Genomic DNA, 22,450 nt, shown 5'->3' with positions numbered 1-22,450 from the left:
CTTTTAAAAGGCTTGCTTAGTCATTGACCTGATCCCTGAGTAAAGGTAACATACTGATATAGCAGAGAGATCTGAAAATAATAATGGATGGAATTATGCACAATAGTATAATTGTTATCATTGAAATTGATAAGTGGAAAGAAAAATATTGGCATCATTAGTAAATGTAGTTATTGAAATTATTCCAAAGTTCAGTGGAACTTCCAAGGTCATCTTAACATTCTTTCTTGGTATTAATGAAGACTTGAAAGATTTCCCGTGATTGACGCACTTGCTTTTCAGATCGTGGTGAGACCTTAACCAAATCTAATAAAGCCCACCGTTCATACAGTATGTAAACCCATAATTTAGTTTAAAGCCATCATGCTATGTAAAGAGTAAGCTATCCATCCATCCATCCATTTTCTTCCGCTTATCTGACGTCGGGTCGCAGGGGCAGTAGCTTTAGCAGGGAAGCCCAGACTTCTATCTCCCCAGCCATTTCCTGTATCTCTTCTGAGGGGATCCCGAGGCGTTCCCAGGCATGCCGACAGACATAGTCTCTCCAGCATGTCCTCGGTCGTCCCCGGGATCTCCTCCCAGTGGGACGTGGCCGGAACACCTCACTAGGGAGGCGTCCAGGAGGCATCCTAAACAGATGCCTGAGCCACCTCATCTGGCTCCTCTCAATGCGGAGGATGACCCAGCTTCTCACCCTATCTCTAAGGGAGAGCCTGGATACCTTGCGGAGGCAACCCATTTCGGCCGCTTGTATCCGGGATCTTGTTCTTTCGGTCACGACCCACAGCTCGTGACCATAGGTGAGGGTGGGAATGTAGATCGACTGGTAAATAGAGAGCTTCGCCTTTCGGCTTAGGTCCTTCTTCACCACAACGGACCGATACAAAGTCTGCATCACTGCAGACACTGCACTGATCCGGCTGTCGATCTCCCGTTCCATTCTTCCCTCACTCGTGAACAAGACCCCAAGATATTTGAACTCCTCCACTTGGAGGAGGATCTCATCCCCGACCTGGAGAGGGCACTTGACTGCGAACTGCTCCAGTGAGAGTTGGAGATCACTGCTTGATGAAGGCAACAGAACCACATCATCTGCAAGAAGCAGAGATGCAATACTGAGGCCACTAAACCGGACCCCCTCTATGCCTCAGCTGTGCCTAGAAATTCTGTCCATAAAAGTTACGTCGGGAATCTGTGACAAAGGGCAGCCTTGGCAGAGTGCAACCCTCACCGGAAACTAGTCCAACTTACTCCCGGCAATGCGGACCAAACTCTGACACTGGTCGTACAGGGAACGAACAGCACCCCCCACAGGACTCCCCGAGGGACACGGTCAAATGCCTTCTCCAAGTCCACAAAACGCATGTTGACTGGTTGGGCGGACTCCCATGCACCCTCGAGGACCCGGCCGAGGGTGTAGAACTGTTCCACAGCCAGGACGAAAACCACACTGCTCCTCCTGAATCTGAGATTTTACTTCCCGACGGACCCTCCTCTCCAGCACCCCTGAATAGACCTTACCAGGAAGGCTGAGGAGTATGATCCCCCTGTAGTTGGAACACACCCTCCGGCCCCCCTTTTTAAGAAGGGGTACCACCACCCCAGTCTGACAATCCAGAGGCACTGTTCCCGATGTCCGTGCGATGTTGCAGAGGTGTTTCAACCAGGACAGCCCCACAACATCCAGAGCCTTTAGGAACTCCGTGAGAATCTCATCCACCCCTGGGGCCTTGCCACCGAGGAGCTTTTTAACCACCTTGGTGACCTAAACCCCAGAGATAGGAGAGCCCGCCTCAGATACCAGAGACTCTGCTTCCTCATGGGAAGGCTTGTCGGTGGAATTTAGGACGTCTTTGAAGTATTCTCCTTACCAACTCACAATGTCCCGAGTCGAGGTCAGCAGTGCCCCATCCTCACTATACACAGTGTTGATGGTGCACTGCTTCCCCCTCCTGAGACGCTGGATGGTGGACCAGAATTTCCTCAAAGCCGTTCGGAAATCGTTCTCCATGGCCTCACCGAATTCCTCCCACGTCTGGGTTTTTGCCTCAGCGACCACCGAAGCTGCATTCCGCTTGGCCATCAGCTGCCTCAGGTGTCCCACAGTCCAAAAAGTCCCGATAGGACTACTTCTTCAGCTTGACAGCATCCCTCACCGCTGGTGTCCACCAACGGGTTCGGGGATTGCTGCCACGACAGGCACCGACTACCTTACGGCCACAGCTCCAGTCAGCCGCCTCGGCAATGGAGGCGCAGAACATGGTCCGCTCGGACTCAAAGTGGGTGAAGTTCTGCCGAAGGCAGGAGTCGAAATTCCTTCTGACAGGGGATTCTGCCAGACATTCCCAGCAGACCCTCACAATACGTTTGGGCATGCCAGGTCGGACCGGCATCTTCCCAGGTGGTGGTCAGTTGACAGCTCCGCCCCTCTGTTCACCCGAGTGTCCAAGACATGCGGCCGCAAGTACGATGACACGACCATAAAGTCGATCATCGAACTGCGACCTAGGGTATCCTGGTGCCACGTGTACGTGTGGACACCCTTATGCTTGAATATGGTGTTCATTATGGACAATCCATGATAAGCACAGAAGTCCAATAACAGAACACCACTTGGGTCTGATCGGGGGGTTCCCCTCCCCTCCAAGGACTCCAAAAAGGGTGGGTACTCTGTACTGCTATTTGGTGCATAGGCACAAACAACAGTCAGGATCCGTCCCCCCAGCCGAAGGTGGAGGGAGGCTACCCTCTCTCCCACCGGGGTGAACCCCAATGTACAGGCGCCGAGCCGGGGGGCAGTAAGTATACCCACTCCTACTCGGCGCCTCTCACCGTGGGAGACACCAGAGTGAGAGTCCAACACCTCTCAAGAGGACTGGTACCAGAGCCCAAGCCGTGTGTGGAGGCGAGCCCGACTATATCTAGTCAGAACTTCTCAACCTCACTCACCAGCTCAGGCTCCTTACCTGCCAGAGAGGTGACATTCTGCATCCCTGGAGCCAGTTTCTGTAGCCGGGGATCGGATCGCCAAGGTCCCCGCCTTCGACCACCGCCCAGCTCACACTGCACCTGACCCCTATGGTCCCTGCCACAGGTGGTGGGCTCACAAGAAGAAGAGTAAGCTAAATACACTATATTGCCAAAAGTATTCACTCACCTGCATCGACTCAGATATGAATTTATGTGACATCCCATTCTTAATCCATAGTGTTGAATATGACATTGGTCCACCCTCTGTAGTTATAAAATCTTAAACTCTTTTGGGAGGGTTTTTCACAAGGTTTAGGAGTGTATTAATGGGAATTTATGACCATTTTTCCAGAAGCACATTTGTGAGGTTACACGCTGATGTTGGACTAGAAGGCCTGGCTCTCAGTCTCCACTCTAATTCATCCAAGAGTGTTCTCTCGGGTTAAGGTCAGGATTGTGCAGGCCAGTCAAGTTCAGCCACATCAAACTCTCTCATCCATCTCTTTATGAACCTTGTCATGTTGGAACAGGAAGGGTTCATCTCCAAACTGTTCCCACAAAGTTGGAAATGTCCAAAATATTTGCCCTTGAGGTCCAGCAACTCTGAATGCTTCAGCATACCAAGAGATTTTGGACAGTCAAACAGTTTGGATTATACCTTCCTCTTCCAACATTTCTGTGCACCAGTGCACAAAGCAAAAGCCACAAAGACATGGATGAGGGAATTTGCTATGGCTGAACTTGACTGCCCTGCACAGAGTCAGACCCCCCTACCGATAGAACACCTTTGGGTTGATTTCGAGTAGACAGTGAGCCAGGCCTTCTTATCCATCATCAGTGTGTGACCCTACAAATATGATATGTAAATGTTTGAGAATGCCCATGAAGCTGATCCTTTGCTTCACTTGTTGTAATAATAGCTAAATACTTTACTCTCTGACCAATGAACAAAGATCAATTATGATTTTAAAAAATAGTAAACACTACCAGTCCTTTTCATCTAATAACATGAGAAAGTGTGCATATCTTACTGTACATCTTTGGCGCAATTGCATTCGCAACGATGTACGGGCATCAGCGCCATGCTAACAAGTCATATTGTCCGATACAAGGAGTTGTTTTGTCTCTGACCCTGGAGGAAGCAATGCATTTCTAATTCCATGAAATACACAATCACTAATCGACCATAATGAAGTAGTGAATTAGTAATTACAGTAAATATTAGTATGAAAACACTTCTAGGCCATGAATATAAAACAACGAAAAACAGTAAGTACGACATTAAGTAAGCTTATTGCGTGACGAGGTATTCTTACGCTGCTGCGCAAGCTAGTTTCTTATTCACTGTTCGTAACCTCAAAATGTCATATGTCAGGAGCCCCTGTATAGAATATTTTAGTATGAGTTACTTTTGAAACTTTTCAAATGTCTTTGTCTGTTCTGATACTTTTTTCCCCCGACAAGCTTGGATGCAGAATGCTCAACATTTGCTTGCATCTTTCCTAATGCAGGCCTAATCCTTTTAATTTTATCAGTCCAAACAGTCACTTACTTAACAGCTTTTGTTGTAACTGTCTGTAGCTGTCCCTGTGTTCAAGTGTTTGCTAACAAAGTGTCACGTCAAAGAGCATTCTGGATCGGCATTGTGTAATTTAGAAATATTCATTTGAGAGCAAATTGACCTGCTATGTTTAATTGTTTTGTGCCTAGAACAGTACGTGAGCATTCAAAGACTTCCATAAGCATTTTGTTTAGAAATGAGTCAGCTCTCCATTACAGATTCCATGCATGCCACTCTGTGCAAATTGTGAAAACTTAACTCCTCTTTCTTTTTCAGTCTGCACTAATTGTGGCGTGTTACTACGGCTATGTGGATGTGGTCATCGCCCTAGCTCAGTGTCCCTATATTGATGTCAACTGGCAGGATAATGAGGGTAACACTGCTCTTATTACAGCAGCGCAAGCAGGTAAATAGAGCACTTCATAATCACACAAAAGATTAGAAAAATAAGATAATTCTGTTCATTCATCAGTGAGGAAACATTATCTATTCATTGCCTTAGTCAAGGGGTCCACGGTGATAGGAGTACACACAAACTACACATCGGATTTTCAGGAAACTTGGTGTAGGGGTGGCACATGCTGAGCAAAACCCCTTAAATTTAGGTGCAAATCAGGATGAAAATATGGACAAAGGAATTATACAATCAGAGTGGAAATGTTGTCACAGACAGATTGCAAATGGAAGAGTCCAGACTCAGGATGGGCGTTTCAACATATATTTTGTTGATCAACATTTATGTTTTTGGATTTGAAGGCAGAACCTCTAAACTGTGAGGCATATGTGCTAACCACTATTCCGACTATAAATTAGTTGAGACTGAATCAATAGTGGCGGCACGGTGGGCGACTGGTGAGAGCGTCAGCCTCACAGTTCTGAAGACCGGGGTTCAATCCCCGGCCCCGCCTGTGTGGAGTTTGCATGTTCTCCCCGTGCCTGCGTGGATTTTCTCCGGGCACTCCGGTATCCTCCCACATCCCAAAAACATGCATAAATTGAAGACTCTAAATTGCCCGTAGGTGTGAATGTGAGTGTGAATGGTTGTTTGTTTGTATGTGCCCTGCGATTGGCTGGCAACCAGTTCAGGGTGTACCCCGCCTCCTGCCCGATGATAGCTGGGATAGGCTCCAGCACGCCCGCGACCCTAGTGAGGAGAAGCGGCTCAGAAAATGGATGGATGGATGAATCAATAGTTTGACAGCCAGTTTCAACAGTAGTACACTGCATTTACCATCCATCCATTTTCTGTACCACTTATCCTCACGCGGGTCGTGGGCATGCTGGAGCCTATCCCAGCTATCTTCGGGCGAGAGACACCCTGAACACCCTGAACAGGTCGCCAGCCAATCGCAGGGCACATAGAAACAAACAACCATTCACACTCCCATTCACACCTACGGGCAATTTAGGGTCTTCAATCAACCTACCGCGCATGTTTTTGGGATGTGGGAGGAAACCGGAGTGCCTGGAGAAAACCCACACAGAAACGGGGAGAACATGCAAACTCCACACAGGCGGGGCCGGGATTTGAACCCCGGTCCTCAGAACTGTGAGGCAGGCGTGCTAACCAGTCGTCCAACGTTCCACCGCTGCATTTACCATATACACGGATTTTTTACATCTTTATGTGTGGGGTTTGTCACAGATAAAGAATCTTTTAAGATTTAAAAAATCTGTTTGAGTACCAGGCCTTAGCTGACTACAATATTTGAGAGCCCTGTCTTTCGGCTACACATTAAAGGTCTTTAAGTACCATCTACTGGCTCGTTCTTATTCGAGTCCATGCTGGTGATCACACAAACTGCTACTTGCCAGTGTGGTCATCAATAACAAATGCCAACATGCACCACAATTTCTAGTTTTTTTTTCTTTTTCTTTTTGACTTTTATGAACAGTTAAACCAAGTACAGTTCCAGTTAACGTTGACCAACATAATAGAAGTTTTTCTGAGGAATTCTGAGGAGATGAAAACAATCAATGTTCTTTACAAACTTTCTTAGGTACATTTAGACAAAGAGTGCTGTTGGTGTCTAAAGAGTATACAGTACAGTATATGTTTTATATCTGCTCTGTACTGTGTACTTTACAAAAACATAATTCTCAGTGGACTATCAGGCATAGTCTTGTTCCAATTTGATATTCCAAAATGGCTTTTGTGATGATTATCAATCATACCTTTTGAAAGAGTAACTTATCAGCGGAACACATCATACTCTTACAAATTTTACAAGCACTTACAGAATTTAAAAATGACATCACTGATGCCTTCAGCATTTCTCAATCCAGGAAGGAATTACTCCATGTGCATTCATCTCTGAGATGACAATTTTCCTTCCCTCACTCATGCATTATTTATAGAGGAGCACTTTACTGTAGGGGATTGAGTCTGAGGCTTTTAAATGTGCCCATCTTTAAGAATGTGACATGATATGTTATGTGGTGCTTGCATTTTCAATAATCACATTTACCAAAGCAAGAGATTCCATAATGATGCAGTCTGCGTATCAGACATTCTGCCTCGGCCTCTCATCTGCTCACGATGATGAATGACTTGCTGGGGTCTGCGACTTACTTATTTTCTGCTTCATTAAAACAGTTATTGATCCCCATTCATGACAAAATAAAAGCAACACCATAGGTGAGTTGAGTAAAAAAAAGAATACTTTGTTTACAACCCATCACTGATGGTGAAATGTGTCCACACAGGTTTCGAACTAAACCCTTTATTTGTAAGCACAATTTAGCTTGTCAATGCACTCTGATTACTGGTGAATTGAAAGCAACACGAGTGGGTAGGGGACATATACCTTGCAGTAATATAGCATCTCTGTCACTGTCACAAGGCAACAATTGTGATTTTAGTGGTAGTTATTAATACATACAACTGTACTTGTAATATTTTGTCCCTCTTACATAGCAATAACCATAACTTGTGTGCAGGTCATGTGTTCATCTCTCACTACCTGCTAAACTACTTCCCTGGACTGGATCTTGAGAGGAGGAACTGTCACGGTTTCACAGCTTTAATGAAGGCCGCAATGCAGGGTCGAGCCGACACGTGTAGAGCGCTCATGCTGGCTGGTAAACTACGAGTACTACTGCAATGTAAAAACATGCCTCTTTAAGATGCATGCAGAATCAATGTAGGCAGTATACAAGTTTGTCATATTTCCAGGAGGTGACGTGCAAGCCAGGGACAATGGTCGCAGGATAACCCCACGGGAGTGGGCTCTCTTCACTGGTCGCTATGAGACGGCCTACCAGATGTATCAGGTAATGTTGAAGCCCTGTGCTGAGCAGTTCTGTGACTCCTTCAACCTGGAGTGGCCCTTGCTTGAGGTGAGCATTGTTTACATGTTATATATCCACACACAATATAGATCATGGCGGCACGGTAGATGACTGGTTAGAGCGTCTGCCTTACAGTTCTGAGGACCGGGGTTCAATCCCGGGTCCCGCCTGTGTGGAGTTTACATGTTCTCCCCGTACCTGCGTGGGTTTTCTCCGGGCACTCTGGTTTCCTCCCACATGCCAAAATTATGCAGGGTAGTTTAATTGACAACTCTAAATTTCCCGTAGGTGCAAATGGTTGTTTGTTGTTGTGACAGAGATGTGCCCTGCGATTGGCTGGCAACCAGTTCAGGGTGTACCCCGCCTCCTGCCCGATGATAGCTGGGATAGGTTCCCGCAGGCCCGCGACCCTAGTGAGGAGAAGCGGCTCAGAAAATGGATGGATGGAATATATATCATACTTTCAATCAGACGCATTCCTGGACTGAATGGTTCAATTTCATTGGAGACCTTTTGGCGACTCCTCTAAATGCTCACGACAGCGAAAAACCTTAACATAGCTTAATGTCGAAACAACTGTGAGCAATTGTCACCAAAATTTATATGAACATCTCTAACTATGTCCACTTCAACCTCTGAAAATATAATAAGAATGATTGCCCCAATATTTAGTGTATATATAGGTGTGTGTGTGTGTATATATAAAACCCCAATTCCAATGAAGTTGGGACGTTGCTTTAAACATAAATAAAAACAGAATACAATGATTTGCAAATGATGTTCAACCTATATTTAATTGAATACACTACAAAGATATTTAATGTTCAAACTGATAAACTTTATTGTTTTTAGCAAATAATCATTACCTTTAATCATTAAATTTTATGGCTGCAACATGTTCCAAAAACGCTGGGACAGGTGTCAAAAAAGACTGAGAAGGTTGAGGAATGCTCATCAAACACCTGTTTGGAACGTCCCACAGGTGAACAGGCTAATTGGGAACAGGTTGGTGCCATGATTGGGTAGAAAAGGAGCTTCCCTGAATTGCTCAGTCATTCACAAGCAAAGATGGGCCGAGGTTCACCTCTTTGTGAACAAGTATGTGAGAAAATAGTCGAACAGATTAAGTTTAACAGTTAAAGTTCATCTTCTACGGTCCATAATATCATCAAAAGGTTCAGAGAATCTGGAGAAATCACTGCATGTAAGTGGCAAGGCCGAAAACTAACATTGAATGCCCGTGACCTTCGATCCCTCAGGTGGCACTGCATCAAATACTGACATCAATGTGTAAAGGATATCACCACATGGGCTCAGCAACACTTCAGAAAACCAATGTCAGTAAATACAGTTAGGCGCTACATCCGTAAGTGCAACGTGAAACTCTACTATGCAAAGCAAAAGCCATTTATCAACAACACCCAGAAACGCCGCCGGCTTCTCTGGGCCCGAGCTCATCTAAGATGGACTGATGCAAAGTGGAAAAGTGTTCTGTGGTCCGACGAGTCCACATTTCAAATTGTTTTTGGAAATTGTGGACGTCGTGTCCTCCGGGCCAAAGAGGGAAAGAACCATCCGGACTGTTATGGACGCAAAGTTCAAAAGCCAGCATCTGTGATGGTATGGGGCTGTGTCAGTGCCAATGGCATGGGTAACTTACACATCTGTGAAGGTACCATTAATGCTGAAAGGTACATACAGGTTGTGGAGAAACATATGCTGGCATCCAAGCAACGTGTTTTTCATGGACGCCCCTGCTTATTTCAGCAAGACAATGGCAAGCCACATACTGCATGTGTTACAACAGCGTGGCTTCGTAGTGAAAGAGTGTGGGTACCAGACTGGTCTGCCTGCAGTCCAGATCTGTCTCCCATTGAAAATGTATGGTGCATTATGAAGCGTAAACTACGACAACGGAGACCCCGGACTGTTGAATAGCTGAAGCTGTACATCAAGCAAGAATGGGAAAGAATTCCACCTACAAAGCTTCAACAATTACTGTCCTCAGTTCCCAAACGTTTATTGAATGTTGTTAAAAGAAAAGGTGATGTAACACAATGGTAAACATGACCCTGTCCCAGCTTTTTTGGAACATGTTGCAGCCGTAAAATTCTAGGTTAATGATTATTTGCTAAAAACAATCACGTTTATCAGTTTGAACATTAAATATATTGTCTTTGTAGGGTATTCAATTAAATATAGGTCGAACATCATTTGCAAATCATTGTTTTCTGTTTTTATTTATGTTTAACACAACGTCCCAACTTCATTGGAATTGGGGTTGTACATCCTGGATTGGTTGCCAATCAGTCATCGGTCACATGCAGACAAACAATCATTCACATTCACCTTTATAGGACAATTTAGTCTTCAGTTAACCTAACCTGTATTTTTGGAATGTGCGAGGAAGCCGCAGTACTCAGACAAATCCCATGCAAGAAGGGACAGAGGGGAGAACATGCAAACTTTATACAGGAACAGTGTAGCCAAGCATTATCCACAGTTTTCTTTATCCAGTTATCCACCATATTGAGTAGTATCTTAAGATAGTGGAGTTTAAACCTAAAAACTGTTCTCGTCCAACAAAAGCATGCTATGCTTTTTATCTCCTAAGAGGACATTTGTGTAAGGATTTAAAAAAAAAAAAAAAAAAAAAAACGTTCTTCCTTTAAACAATATTATTTTGTATTCTTCATCTTCTGTAGGATATGGTTGCCCAGGCTGAAGAGCCCAAGTCCTGCTGGAAGCGTTCGATCGACCTTCTGTCCTGTTGCCCTTACAGATTTTACCTTAACAACAAGGTGAACCCTGTGGATGACGGTGTTCTCGAGCACATGGTCCGGATCACTACTAGTCTCAGCAGTCCATTTGTTGCTACAGCCTGTCGGACTGTGTGCCCAGGAAGCCCTCCGTGCATTGGGAAACGACGCTACGCAGTGCAGGAAATTCTCAGGAGACAACGGTTGGCTGAGCTAAAGCACCTTGGCCCAGACAGGCTAAACCACTACAAGAGATTTTTCCAGAACTCACGGGTCCTCCTTATCCCCAAGGCAAGGGATCGGCGGGCCAGCCTCCAGCCTCAGCTACTGAATGACATGGCCGCTGCATCCACAGTGGCCATAAGGCGGGCGAGTCTTCTACCGCTTCATTTGCTGAGGAGGAGCAGTGTGCGACCAGGCATTGTGATACCAAAAGTGAGGCTATGCAAAGCCCCAGATCCTGCTTTTAAGCCAGAAAAACTCAGACGGAGTAATAACTATAATCAGCTCCAAATCCCAAAGTGGGATTACAAAATGAAGAGGGTAGAGAGAAAGAAGGAGGAGAGACTGTTACTACCGACAAGGCGAACATGAGGACGAATCGTTGTCTATATCCTGTATGTGCACTGAGACTGACTGTGTACCAGTCAAGGATGTAGACTGTGCCCGAAGTCAGCTGCGATAGGCTCCAGCTGAAACAGGATAAGCGGTATGGAAAACGGATGGATGAATGGATTTCCAACCACCAAGTACTGTAAACACATTTGAAGTCCTCACACTATGGGAGAACTGGACAATTAACTTGTCGAAGTGAGTTTTTCTCTTCTGCTTGCTAGGATGGCTGACGTTGGATTCTTTGCCTTGTTTCTACTTAATTTGTTCACTCAACATATTCACAATACTTTTTCTGCCTCACTTACGATACGATGAATCAGGCCATACGTATGGATTAAACTCTAAACACCATGTTCTTGATTGCTGAATGATATTTCATAGGGTACTGTTGTCTCAAACTGAATGTGGCCATTGTGCACTTAATGGAAATAAAAAGCTCCTTACTCCATCTGATAAACTATGCTGACTTAGTGAAATGCAGACATGAACCTGAAATTATTCATACCCTGGCCAATTTTCCAGTTTGAGTTTCTTATTGATTATTTTTTTATTTGTCGACTAGTTGTTTTAACTGGAAATGTAGCATAAGACTAAAAGTTTGTTTGGATACTTCGTGTACTGGTTGTGTTTTCAACATAAATTTCACAAAGTGGCAAAAGACAAAGTATGGTTGATATGTGGGGATACTAATTCAATATATTTTCTTCATTCTTTTTCACATCTGGAAATGTATTTAGCAGGATCATGGTAACTTCCATTATATTATGAATTGAAAACTGTTTCGACTATGCGTAATATATATATATATATATATATATATATATATATATATATATATGTGTGTATTTTTTTTTTTTTTACATGTAACTTGATTTACCATCGTCATTCAAATAAATGACCATAATCAGCCATGACAATGAAAATAGGGCGAGATGATTTTCGAGTATTATTTTCACATGTAAATTAACTGTGCTGCAATTTGACTTAAAAAAGATATTTCCGTCGCTTGACCAACTACTTTACTTTGATAGCACGGTGGTTATATTGCGCTTTGATTTTAAAACAAGAGTCTGAGCCATCTGCATACAATGGTGAACTTGCATACAATGGTAAATTCAACTGAATTGTTTTTTTTTTGTTTTTTTTTTGTACATATGGCAGCCATTGAGGTAGCTCTCACTAACATAGTGGCAGCTGGCAATATGCTTTTAATGCTCGAGTATGTCTCATGTTTACTTTGACTGTGTGTCTCGTGTGAACGCTGGAGTAAACCTCATGACTGCCTGTGATGTCACTTATCCTACAAACAATGTGTGGATGTCACATCTTTGAGTCATCATTACGATGTAATAAGGTGTCATTAGACAGGGGAGTGCCAAATAGTGTGTACACACCAACACATCAGCATTGGGGGGAAAAAAACGATGACATGTATTGGTATGTGTCTCATATCTCTTAATTCACTGTACATAGTATTATACAGTATAATGATATAATATACTCTCTTAGTGTACACAAAAATAATATACCCTACCCGTATATGTTGTGGAATACTCAATATTCCATTGAATTAGGTGTAATGTCCCAAAAGATCTCTAAGGTGAAAGCGAAGCCCTCTCACGGAAACACTCAACAGACGCCAAAGAGTAAAGGCACGACCGAGTGGGATGGTATTTACACTGAGATACTGATACGGCGGGAGGAGAAAGATCTTGAAGCACAGTCAGAGCAGCTCCAAGAGAAGTTGGAGAGTTTGAAAGCGCGGGAAAATGAGTTACTCCAGGAAATAAGTGAAGTTGAAGAGTTATTCATAAGCAGGGATCCATATCTTGCAGACGAAATTGTTGATCAAGCCTCAGCCAAAGCGGATAATGAGGAAAAAGAGGTGCTTGAAAGGGAGACTGAGATAAAGAATTTGACGATAGAATGTGCGCAGCTGAGGGAGATGAAGCAGGAGCGGCTGAATGTCATGCACCAACACATCATATATCAACAGTTCATGCAGAAACTGGTCGGCATGACTTCATTTGAAGATGAGGAGGCTCTGACAGATCACATCGAGAGTCTTCACAATGTTGAAGACCAGCTCTCCCAGAGGGAGGGTGAAGCTTATGAGCAGACCAACCAGCAGAGGAAAACACAGATAGTTTTGCAAAAACAGTACGAGTTGGAAAGACAGGAGCTTGATATGGAGTTAACCCATCTTATGCCGGAATTGTTTGAATCCAAAATCAAGGTGGAATTCTGGTTCAAAGAGTGGAAACGCATTGAGGAAACTGCATCAAGGAAATTGAACCTGCTGGCACAGATTAAGATGTCCATCCTCAGCCTTTATGAAATGATCGGTGGGAAGGTATGCGATAAGCAGGGTGTGGCTTTGAATGAAACTGAGAAACAGTTGGAAAATATCCACTCTTTCATGCAAGACCACTTTGAGATTTTGAAAGAGTATGAAGCAAGCTTAAACGGAGAAAAGCATGAAGCAAACTTAAACGGAGAAAAGTAAACTTAACAACAACATTCATTCACCAGTTCCGTCCACCCAACCTCTTACACACACATTAACAAATGAATATTTCAAGACATCAACCAGAACTACAATTTCAATGCTGTACTATGGACATAATAGGAATCTGGACTCTGACTTCACTGACAAGACCGCCAGTGAGAATGAAGGCTCATTGGTACAGCAGCAGGTTCCTGCACACAGCATATTGACACCCTTCTCAGGATTTCTCAACAAGAGATACCCTGTGCCACAAGATGATGTCAAAAAGCGAGGCTTCCTGGCCTGGAAGGCAGAAACAGTACAATAGTATACATATATAAAGCTTGACCGATATGTCTATGATTGTCAGTGGTAAACTAAACTGCTGACACTGAAGGATTTTATGTACTTTATTTTATGTAAAATACCTGCAAAATATTTACAGCAAGAATGTCCTGAACCTGGATACTGGCTTGAAATAAAGTCTCTTCACAGACCGGAACATCCAAGTTCACTGGAGACCATAAATCACCCAAAGGTGTCCCAGGGTGAACGCGGCCTTTCCCGGTGTCAACCGGGACTGGCGCCAGCTTCCTGTGTCTCTGAGGCGAAACCTACACCTTCATCTTTTCCCAAATTAACACAGTGCCTAGTTTGGCAGAGCAACTAACAAAACAATGTCAATGATGTCACAGCTTAGAAAATATTTGACTACCCACCTGGTGAATTTATAATTTGCTTCCTTCACATTACTTATGTTCTGAAAGAGTGCTGTGACTGGCCAGGTAGTAAGGCCCGTCTTTTTTCTATACCACTTAATCTCCTAAAACAAAGAACTCTGGCTATTTGGACTGGTTGGGACCTGATGAGTTTAAAAACAAAGAATGATCTTTTTACATCATGTAGTTTATGAGGAAAAGGATGTCCACATATGAGGACATCGGTTTAATATTTCAATAGAATAAATAAAAGTCACAGTTGAATAATGATGTGCAAAATTCTTTATTTGGTGCCTGAACACAGCAGCATTCTTCTGAACATGTCATGAAACATAAAACATTGTACTTACACTCCCAAATTATGAGTTTCCCCCCCGTGGAAACATCTTTACGCCTATGTTGGAAAGGCTGTGTAACAGTTGCGATCTGCCAGTAAGCAGAGGAACACCTTGCTTGTAACACTGCACTTGAGTTTTCCTTGAGCAGCCAACGAACATGCTCTTGCCAGATGGCACCATGCCCCCCAATCTCGGACTGGGCTGCATCCCTGTCTCTGCTCCCTCACTGAGACAGACGGTCACGGAGATGCCTTGTTTATCTCACACGGACGCTAAATGAATTACTTAAATTAAATGAAAGTTTGAAAATCCGCTGGCCCCGTCTGCCAAGATAAAAGTTCAAAGGAACATTTGTCCTTAGAAATGCAACTCAAGACCTTTGGGACAATGGATTACACACCAGGAACACCCACTGGCAGTGGAGGGTTACTGGGAGTGCGTGAACGGTCGTTGTCACGATCCGAACGATATCCTTCGTATCCATCACAGAGACGTTTACGTCCTCAGATAGGCTGAGAGTACTCTGGAATGGGGTCCTCACACCCACTACTGTCCTCCTCACTGCTGCTTGGCTCCTGTTGTGGGTATGTATAACGGCATGGTAAATCGTTAGTTACTAACTTTTGTAAAATCTGACTGTAATAACGAACATTGAACACATATACATATCTGAACAAGAATCATCCATGACATTGTATGGAATTTTTTACCTGATTGATGTTTGGATCGGGAGTGCCCGCCTGAACTTCCAGGTGTGTTGTCAGCCATCTTGAATCTAATTTGTAAAGTGTTATACCCTTCTTTCACCACTACGTAGCAGTATAATGTCCTCGTAAGTGGACACCAGGCCCTCGTAAAGCAAAATGTAGTATTGTGGTCTCGACTACTGAAAATGTGAAGTCCACATATGTGGACGCAGGTGAACTGGAGCATATCCCGGCCGATTTGGGGTGAGAGGTGGGATACACCCTGGACTGGTCACCAGCTAATCGCATACTGTAGAACGTCTACACACCCCTGTTAAAATGAGGGGTTTTTTGGGGGTGGGATAAGTAAATGAGACCAAGATAAATCATTTCAAGACTATCCACCATAATACTGTATACCCTATAAACCTGTACAAATCAGTAAAAAAAAAAAAAAAAATTCAATTAAATTATCTTTTCAAAGGGGAATTGACCCCTCTTCTCATTGGATAATAACAAGATCTCCTCAACATATAGGAAAATGATTTATGGTCTGATGAAACCAAGGTAGTTGGTTTTAGTCATATTTTCAAAAAGTATGTTTGGTCCAGGTGGCACGGTGAGAAAAACTGGTTCGCACATCTGCCTCACAGTTCTGTGGACCTGGGTTCAAATCTGGCCTCGCCTGTGTGGAATTTGCATGTTCTCCCCTTACCTGCGTGGGTTTCCTCCCACATCCCAAAAGCAGGCATGGTAGGTTAATTGAAGACTCAATTGTCCGTAGGTGTGAATGTGAGTGCGAATGGTTTTGTTTATATGTGCCCTGCGATTGTCCAGTTCAGGGTGTACCCCGCCTCTCGCCCGAAGATAGCTGGGATAGGCTCCAGCACGCCCGCGACCCTCGTGATGATAAGCGGTTCAGACGATGTATGGATGGATGGATTGATGGTCCGGTCAAAACTGAACTCTGCTCATCACCAAAAGATCACCACACCTCCAGCGAAGCATGCTGGTGGCAGCAGGATGCTTTGGGGCTTTTTGTTCAGCTGGCACGGGGAATTATGAACATATCCAAATAGCAGCATTAGCACAACACCTTCAGGCTTCTGCTAGAAAGCAAAAAAAAAAAAAAAAAAAAGAAGTACTGGAACATCTACAAGTAAAAAAAAAATATTTAGTGTTGATCAGATGCATTTGAAATGGTGGCAGGTGTTTGCTGACTCCAAATTTACATGATTTTGAATGTGATTAGTTGATTCTGAACAGAGCCATGTCCCAGTTGTGCACACTTACGCAACCACATTATTTCAGTTCTCTTTTCAATCTATTTTTTAATTGAGTTGTACAGGTCATAGGTCCCACCAATGGTGAAAAAGATTTTGAAAATATTTTCAAGGATTCAAGGTATTCATTTGTCAGAACACATATTTACACATGATATGGCATGAAATGCGTGCATTATTTATATTTGGTCTTTTTTGTATCAGAAAAAAATCATTTGAAAAGCAGGGTGAAGATTTTGTATATCCACGAAAGCCCTGAGCCCAGATTGGAAACCCCAACCTTGGAACTCTGAGGCAGTTGTGCTAACCACTCTTCACCATGCCGCCCTATAAAGTGACAATAGAAAAAACAAAAGATCAATTTACAGGAGGGCAGTGAGGCAGGAGAGATTTAGGCCATCATTGTATAAGGATTAACTCCTCTTCCACTGGCACAGTGAATCTTTCCAAGTCGTACCAGTGGGTCAAGAGGAGCTCATGAGCTAACATGCTTAATACAAGTAGAAAGGTCAAGTCTGGCGTGTCCATGTTGGGATATTGCCATCTAGTGGTCTAGACATCTGAACGAGCTGTCCATGCAGGTGGGGTACACCTTGGACTGGTCGTCAGCCAATCACAAACAACGAATCACGCACATTCAATACCTAGAGAAAACCCATGTAAGCACAGGGAGAACATGCAAACTCCACACCGGAGTCCCCATTCCAATCCCAAACCTTTGAACTGTAAGGTAGACCTGCAAATTACTAGGCCCCAATGCTGCCCCTAAATATGACACACACACTTTACTTTTTAGGCGACCTTTTGTACTTTCAATTATTATTTAATTGCATTCGAAACATACAACTTTAGCTCCAATTGACGAAGTACGGTGGTCTAAAAGGGTTCAAAACATGAATTAGATCTACTTTTACGATGTTGGACTACAGAGCTACAGAGTAGCAATGTGTAATGTTGATCGATGTAGTCTACAATGGCGAGATGAAACGGACCCTCAGCTGAAGGGAGATGCAAGAAGTAGTCGTCAATAAATTGTAAAAGGTTTTCTCTATGTGCCTGTTGTACGCAGTTGGAGCAGGGTACAATTTGTATTGACGGAAAGACATCCGCAGTCCTAAAGTTTGTCATACCAAAATGCGACACTGAAATCAGAATTGGAAACAAAACAAACAACTCGCAATTTCCTCTTCAATGGACCATTTATATTTTGGAGCAGTTGCAATCAGTTTGAGGCATATAAAGATTCACAATTCTCTTTTTAAAACATGTTTGGTTTGGAAACCACCGAGGTCAAAATCTCTACAAAGTCCTTACTGTTGGTTTTACTGCCACAGGATCACAATGACATATACAACGTTGTCAGGAATCTGTCAACAAATACAATGCGTCTTTTCCCAGGGCTATCGGCCTTCCAAAAACAGTTAACAGGGAGAAACAGAGCTTTGTCAGGTTGTATAATTGTCTCAGTTAAAAAGAAATAAAAATCACAATTTGGTTTCAGCTTAATTTGTGACAATATACCCATGCACTCAGTTTAGGTTAATGCCACCAATAAACCAGATTTGTGTTTTGAGGGAGGGAACAATTTCAAATTTGTGATGATTTGATTTGTGTTAGCTCACATCTGATATTACAGTTTCAAGAACTTCGGAATCATGTTTGTTTTGAGTGAAAGCATGGATCCACAAGCCTTTAGCTAATCTACTCCACATAGCAACATTACCACAGAAAAGTCGACAAAATTCAGTGTGTTGACCAGGAAAGTAAAAAGTGAACATCCTACACGGTCTTTTTTCATAATGTTGCTGCTGTGACATCCACATCTGCACATAAAAAGTATATATTTATATAATATATATTCATACTCTATTAATAGTCTACCAGGAAGTAATTGTAACACATTTCTCATAAAAGGTTTGTTGTACTTCAAACATTGTACTTGAAACATTGATTTTATAACACAGAAAAAAAACAAATTTTGTACAATTGTCTTTTCCTTGCTTTTAGTCCAGTTGTTTCATTTTTTAAAATGTATTTATTCTTCTTCTTATTTTTTTTTTTTTTTTTTTTTTTACATTTTTATGTAATTCTCTCTGGTCCCAGTGCAGTTACACAACTTTCATGTCAGTAGTACACACTTTAGAAAAAAAACAAAAACAAAAAAAAAATCTAAAAAAGAAAAAAAAAGCATTTACAAACTGCTAAGGTTAAAACCACAAGGATGCCCCAACTAAACCATTAAATGTGTTCCCTGCCCTCCAGAGTTGGGGGTGGGGTGGCAGAAACCTTGTTTGGCACTGTTATGTACACACTGAGCACTAAAATGAATGAAGGGCTCACCGGCTGTATAAGGGGTGCTGTGGTGTTTATGTAGATCTCTTTAAAATAAAAATAAAAAATAGAAGAATGTATAAATATACAAACAGTAGGTTGCTATGGGTTTACGGGATTCTTAGATCAGCTTGTAATTGATTTTTTTTTTGTTATTATTTTTTTTTTTTGCATGGCCATCTTGGTTGTTTTGATAAGTTATCCAGTCTTGACATGTTCTTCAATTACCCTCCTGGAATCGGTAGTATATTTATAAAGGGTATCTAGTTTTCCATGCATGTTCACACCTTTTTGCAGGCTCATCATAAAACGTTTGTCATCATAATTCAATAAAGCTCACATAATGCATCTAATTCTAAATACAATTATCATGATTAACTTGCATGGTTACTGGTCACTCTTGGTGAGGCTTTATTAAAGCTACATTGATAATTGTCATAATTTAAAGACAAAATGAGTTGGCAGCAGCTAAAATGAGAATTCCACTGTAGATTTGACATTAGGAACTCTCGGATGTCTCTATCTTGATCACATACAGTTCGGTCCATTATTATTCATACCCTGGCCGTGTTTTGAGTTCAAGTGAATGGAATGTGTAAATGTTGAATTTGTTTGTAACTATGGAAAATATTTGACAATTGCGAGGAATCTTGTTCACCCTTATAACAATCGCGGAAAGCGCTTAAATAAAATGTAAATAGTAACTGGTATTAACATTAACGCCTTTAGTCGTTTCACTTTAACCCAGTATCTGGCCGGACTATAATTGTACGGTTAACTATATGTTGCAGTAGTGCTTTATTTAGTATGAATGTATGCATGTTGAGTAGATCCACCTGTACTGGATATACATATAAGGCAGTAAATGGAGCACTGTGACCCACTGTAATTTATGCTTTGATAGGCATTTTTACTGTGTCTTGCAGAGCTGATAGTGTGTCCGTGTCTCACGTGTGTGTAGGGAAATAGTGACAGGATAGTTAGCGAAGAGGTGAGCTTGGCCCATGTGGTGCAGGCCTGACGCAGGTAGTAGTGCAATGTACAAATACACAATGCCTTGCCAGTAAATGTACAGTGTACATCAAATACTATACAACCAAAAATGTATAAAGTAGAAACACATACACACACAAAAAAATAGGGGGGTGGGGGGGAGGGAAAGATAGTTACAAATGACAACGTCCAAAAGCAATCTTTTCCCGGAGGAGGACACATCATTACGCTGAAGTGACAGAGAGAAACAAAGTTTGTGTATCAGACGTCCTACATGTCCTACAGCTTTGCCCCTTGTGCTTCACATTACTAAAAGCCATGTTACTACATCACATATGTACAAACATTTCTCTCAGCTACCCGGGACACATTCCATACGCTTTCAGGAATCTTTCATGCTTTTCCCATTTTCCCTCTTTCCTCATTCAAATTCACCTCGATATATTTCCCACTCCTTTTACTTGTGACTCAATATTCACGTCTTCGCCCCTCACATTCCGTATCCACCGGCCTTCAAGCCCAGCACGTCTTTAGCTTTCAATCTGCCGGGCTTTCTAGCAGTTTGGTCACAAACTAAACACAGAAAGAAATGTCTGTCAGGTTTGTTGGTGGTGTGCATGCACATGCAAGGCCTCTTTTCCGCCGCCCTCTGGTCCTTCTTTGCCTCCTCCTCTGAAAGTCTCTGGAAGGAGTTTCGCGTCCGTTCAGTTTTCTTCATCCTCTCTTGGTCATCATCTTGCACTTTGATGTCCTGCTACCTATGATGCTACTTAGGAACTAAAGAACAGGGAGGTAGGGTATCTTTCCTACTTTATGTTTTAGACTATTCAACCTCGTCGTCTGTTCCTCCCTCATCTACGCTCCCCTCAGACCCAGGAGTCTGGCGATGCCGGATAGTGGCTCGTCTCATAGTTGAGCTCACTGTAGGGCCGAGAGGCTGAGTAGAAGTCTACATAGTTTCCGGTGGACTTCAGGCCCTGCAAGTGCATGTTGAGTTCACCTTGCGGGGGCCGTCCCCCTGCATGAACCTGGTTCTCGTAGAAGGCCTGGTCCTCATAGTTGCTGCTGTCATTTGGGGGAGGATTTTGGAAAGGCGGGTAGGGCTCTGAAGGCAATCCTTGAGATGAGACCTGGAGATAGAAGAAATGAAATATTTCTTAATAGAACAGATTAGAAAAGCACAACAGCCCCATTAACCGTGGGAGGCAGAAATAATTTGCTGCTCAAGGGAGCAATCACATCACCACCATCATTTTATTTAAGGATTTCAAAAATATGAACAAAAAAGTAGCAGCACGGTGATTTAGTGGGAGGCACGTCCACTTCATAGCGCTGAGGTTCGGGCTTCGAATCTCAGCTCTGTCATTCCTGCGTGGAGTTGACATGTTCTCCTCCCCGATTGCATGGGTTTTCTCTGGGAACTCTAACTTCTTTCCCCATTCCAAAAACATGCACGTTCCCCCCCCCCCCCCCCCCCCCCCCCCACACACCGAGTGAGCGGCCGATTAACTGACCACTGAACGTCTACTGAACGACATGTTGCAATGCAAGTGTGATCCTGTGTCAGATTTTGAGACATGGAGTTTACTGTACGGCCTTATTTTTATTGAACCACAAAAACATGGCGCCATTGTCAAGGAAGAAGTAAGACTGCCACAAAGAGAGGAAACTGGTGATAATAAAGGAGAAAGTGCGGGCCTTTTGAGAGGCTGTTGGCAATGATGGATAGTCCCATTCACTTACTTGACTACGAGAGCTACGTAAGTGCGCAAAGCACCAGGCTAAAAGCACAAGGGGGCCAGCTTACTGGCCAGCGCCTGCTCTTTAAAGTGTCGGAGGAGTGAGATTCATGTACTTGTCCAGTACTTTTGGTCGCCTCCGTTACACTGAGAAGCTGCCTTTCAGAGGTTGAGTGTCCAGAGTTAGCTGAGAGGATTCAAAACCAATGTGGAATTAGCAACATTTCTGCTTGACAAGTAAGTTAATGACCTCTTTTTGATTTTTTTAATATTGATTGGACATTCCAAAAGTAAAATTTCAAACCAATAACATTGGGGGTTTTACAACACGCCGGCACCAATAAGTCACGGTAGCAACGTAGCAGCTGCAGCTAACATCGGCTTGTTTACCGTGCACGTCCCGTTGTTTTGGTTAGAGACGTGAAGGGGAAGGAGTAATGAAGTGAGGCTACATTCAAATCTCGCTAGCAGTTTGAAAACTGCAAACTCTGTAAAATGGGAGTCAGCACACACCTGCCACCATTTGAAGTGCCTCTGAATAGCCCCAAATAAATTTCAGATATTGTCGTGGGCTTTTCCTGACATGTTATTTTGCTTCCTAGCAGATCCCCTGAAGGTTTTGCGCGAACACTGAGTGCTATTTGAAACTGTTCATAATCCCCACACCTTGTTTTAGG

At 43.1% G+C, this 22,450-nt stretch overlaps 3 protein-coding genes across 12 annotated transcripts in view; 2 read left to right on the top strand and 1 right to left on the bottom strand.

The window, feature by feature from the left end:
- Positions 1-12,601, top strand: part of LOC133411943 (ankyrin repeat domain-containing protein 33B-like) — a 14,094-nt gene extending 1,493 nt beyond the window's left edge. Inside the window, exons 2-5 of the mRNA XM_061694811.1 lie at positions 4,808-4,937; positions 7,472-7,612; positions 7,707-7,870; positions 10,528-12,601. Coding sequence (XP_061550795.1) covers positions 4,808-4,937; positions 7,472-7,612; positions 7,707-7,870; positions 10,528-11,175 — 1,083 coding nt within the window. The 3' untranslated portion in view covers positions 11,176-12,601. The remainder of the gene's footprint in view (positions 1-4,807; positions 4,938-7,471; positions 7,613-7,706; positions 7,871-10,527) is intronic.
- Positions 12,602-12,728: 127 nt separating this feature from the next.
- On the top strand, positions 12,729-13,910 carry LOC133412148 (interaptin-like). Its single transcript, XM_061695277.1, has one exon. The coding sequence runs from the start codon at positions 12,737-12,739 to the stop codon at positions 13,700-13,702; it is 966 nt and encodes a 321-aa protein (XP_061551261.1). The 5' UTR covers positions 12,729-12,736; the 3' UTR covers positions 13,703-13,910.
- A 3,930-nt stretch (positions 13,911-17,840) lies between these two features.
- ctnnd2b (catenin (cadherin-associated protein), delta 2b) overlaps positions 17,841-22,450 on the bottom strand; it is a 122,836-nt gene continuing 118,226 nt past the window's right edge. For all 10 annotated transcript variants that reach the window (XM_061693809.1, XM_061693811.1, XM_061693814.1 and 7 more), the window contains one exon: positions 17,841-21,164. In XM_061693809.1, the coding sequence (XP_061549793.1) occupies positions 20,901-21,164 (264 nt within the window). In that variant the 3' untranslated portion in view covers positions 17,841-20,900. The remainder of the gene's footprint in view (positions 21,165-22,450) is intronic.

Source organism: Phycodurus eques, chromosome 13 (assembly GCF_024500275.1).
Source record: "Phycodurus eques isolate BA_2022a chromosome 13, UOR_Pequ_1.1, whole genome shotgun sequence".
Taxonomy (NCBI): domain Eukaryota; kingdom Metazoa; phylum Chordata; class Actinopteri; order Syngnathiformes; family Syngnathidae; genus Phycodurus; species Phycodurus eques.
This window is presented reverse-complemented; position numbering and strand designations above follow the sequence as displayed.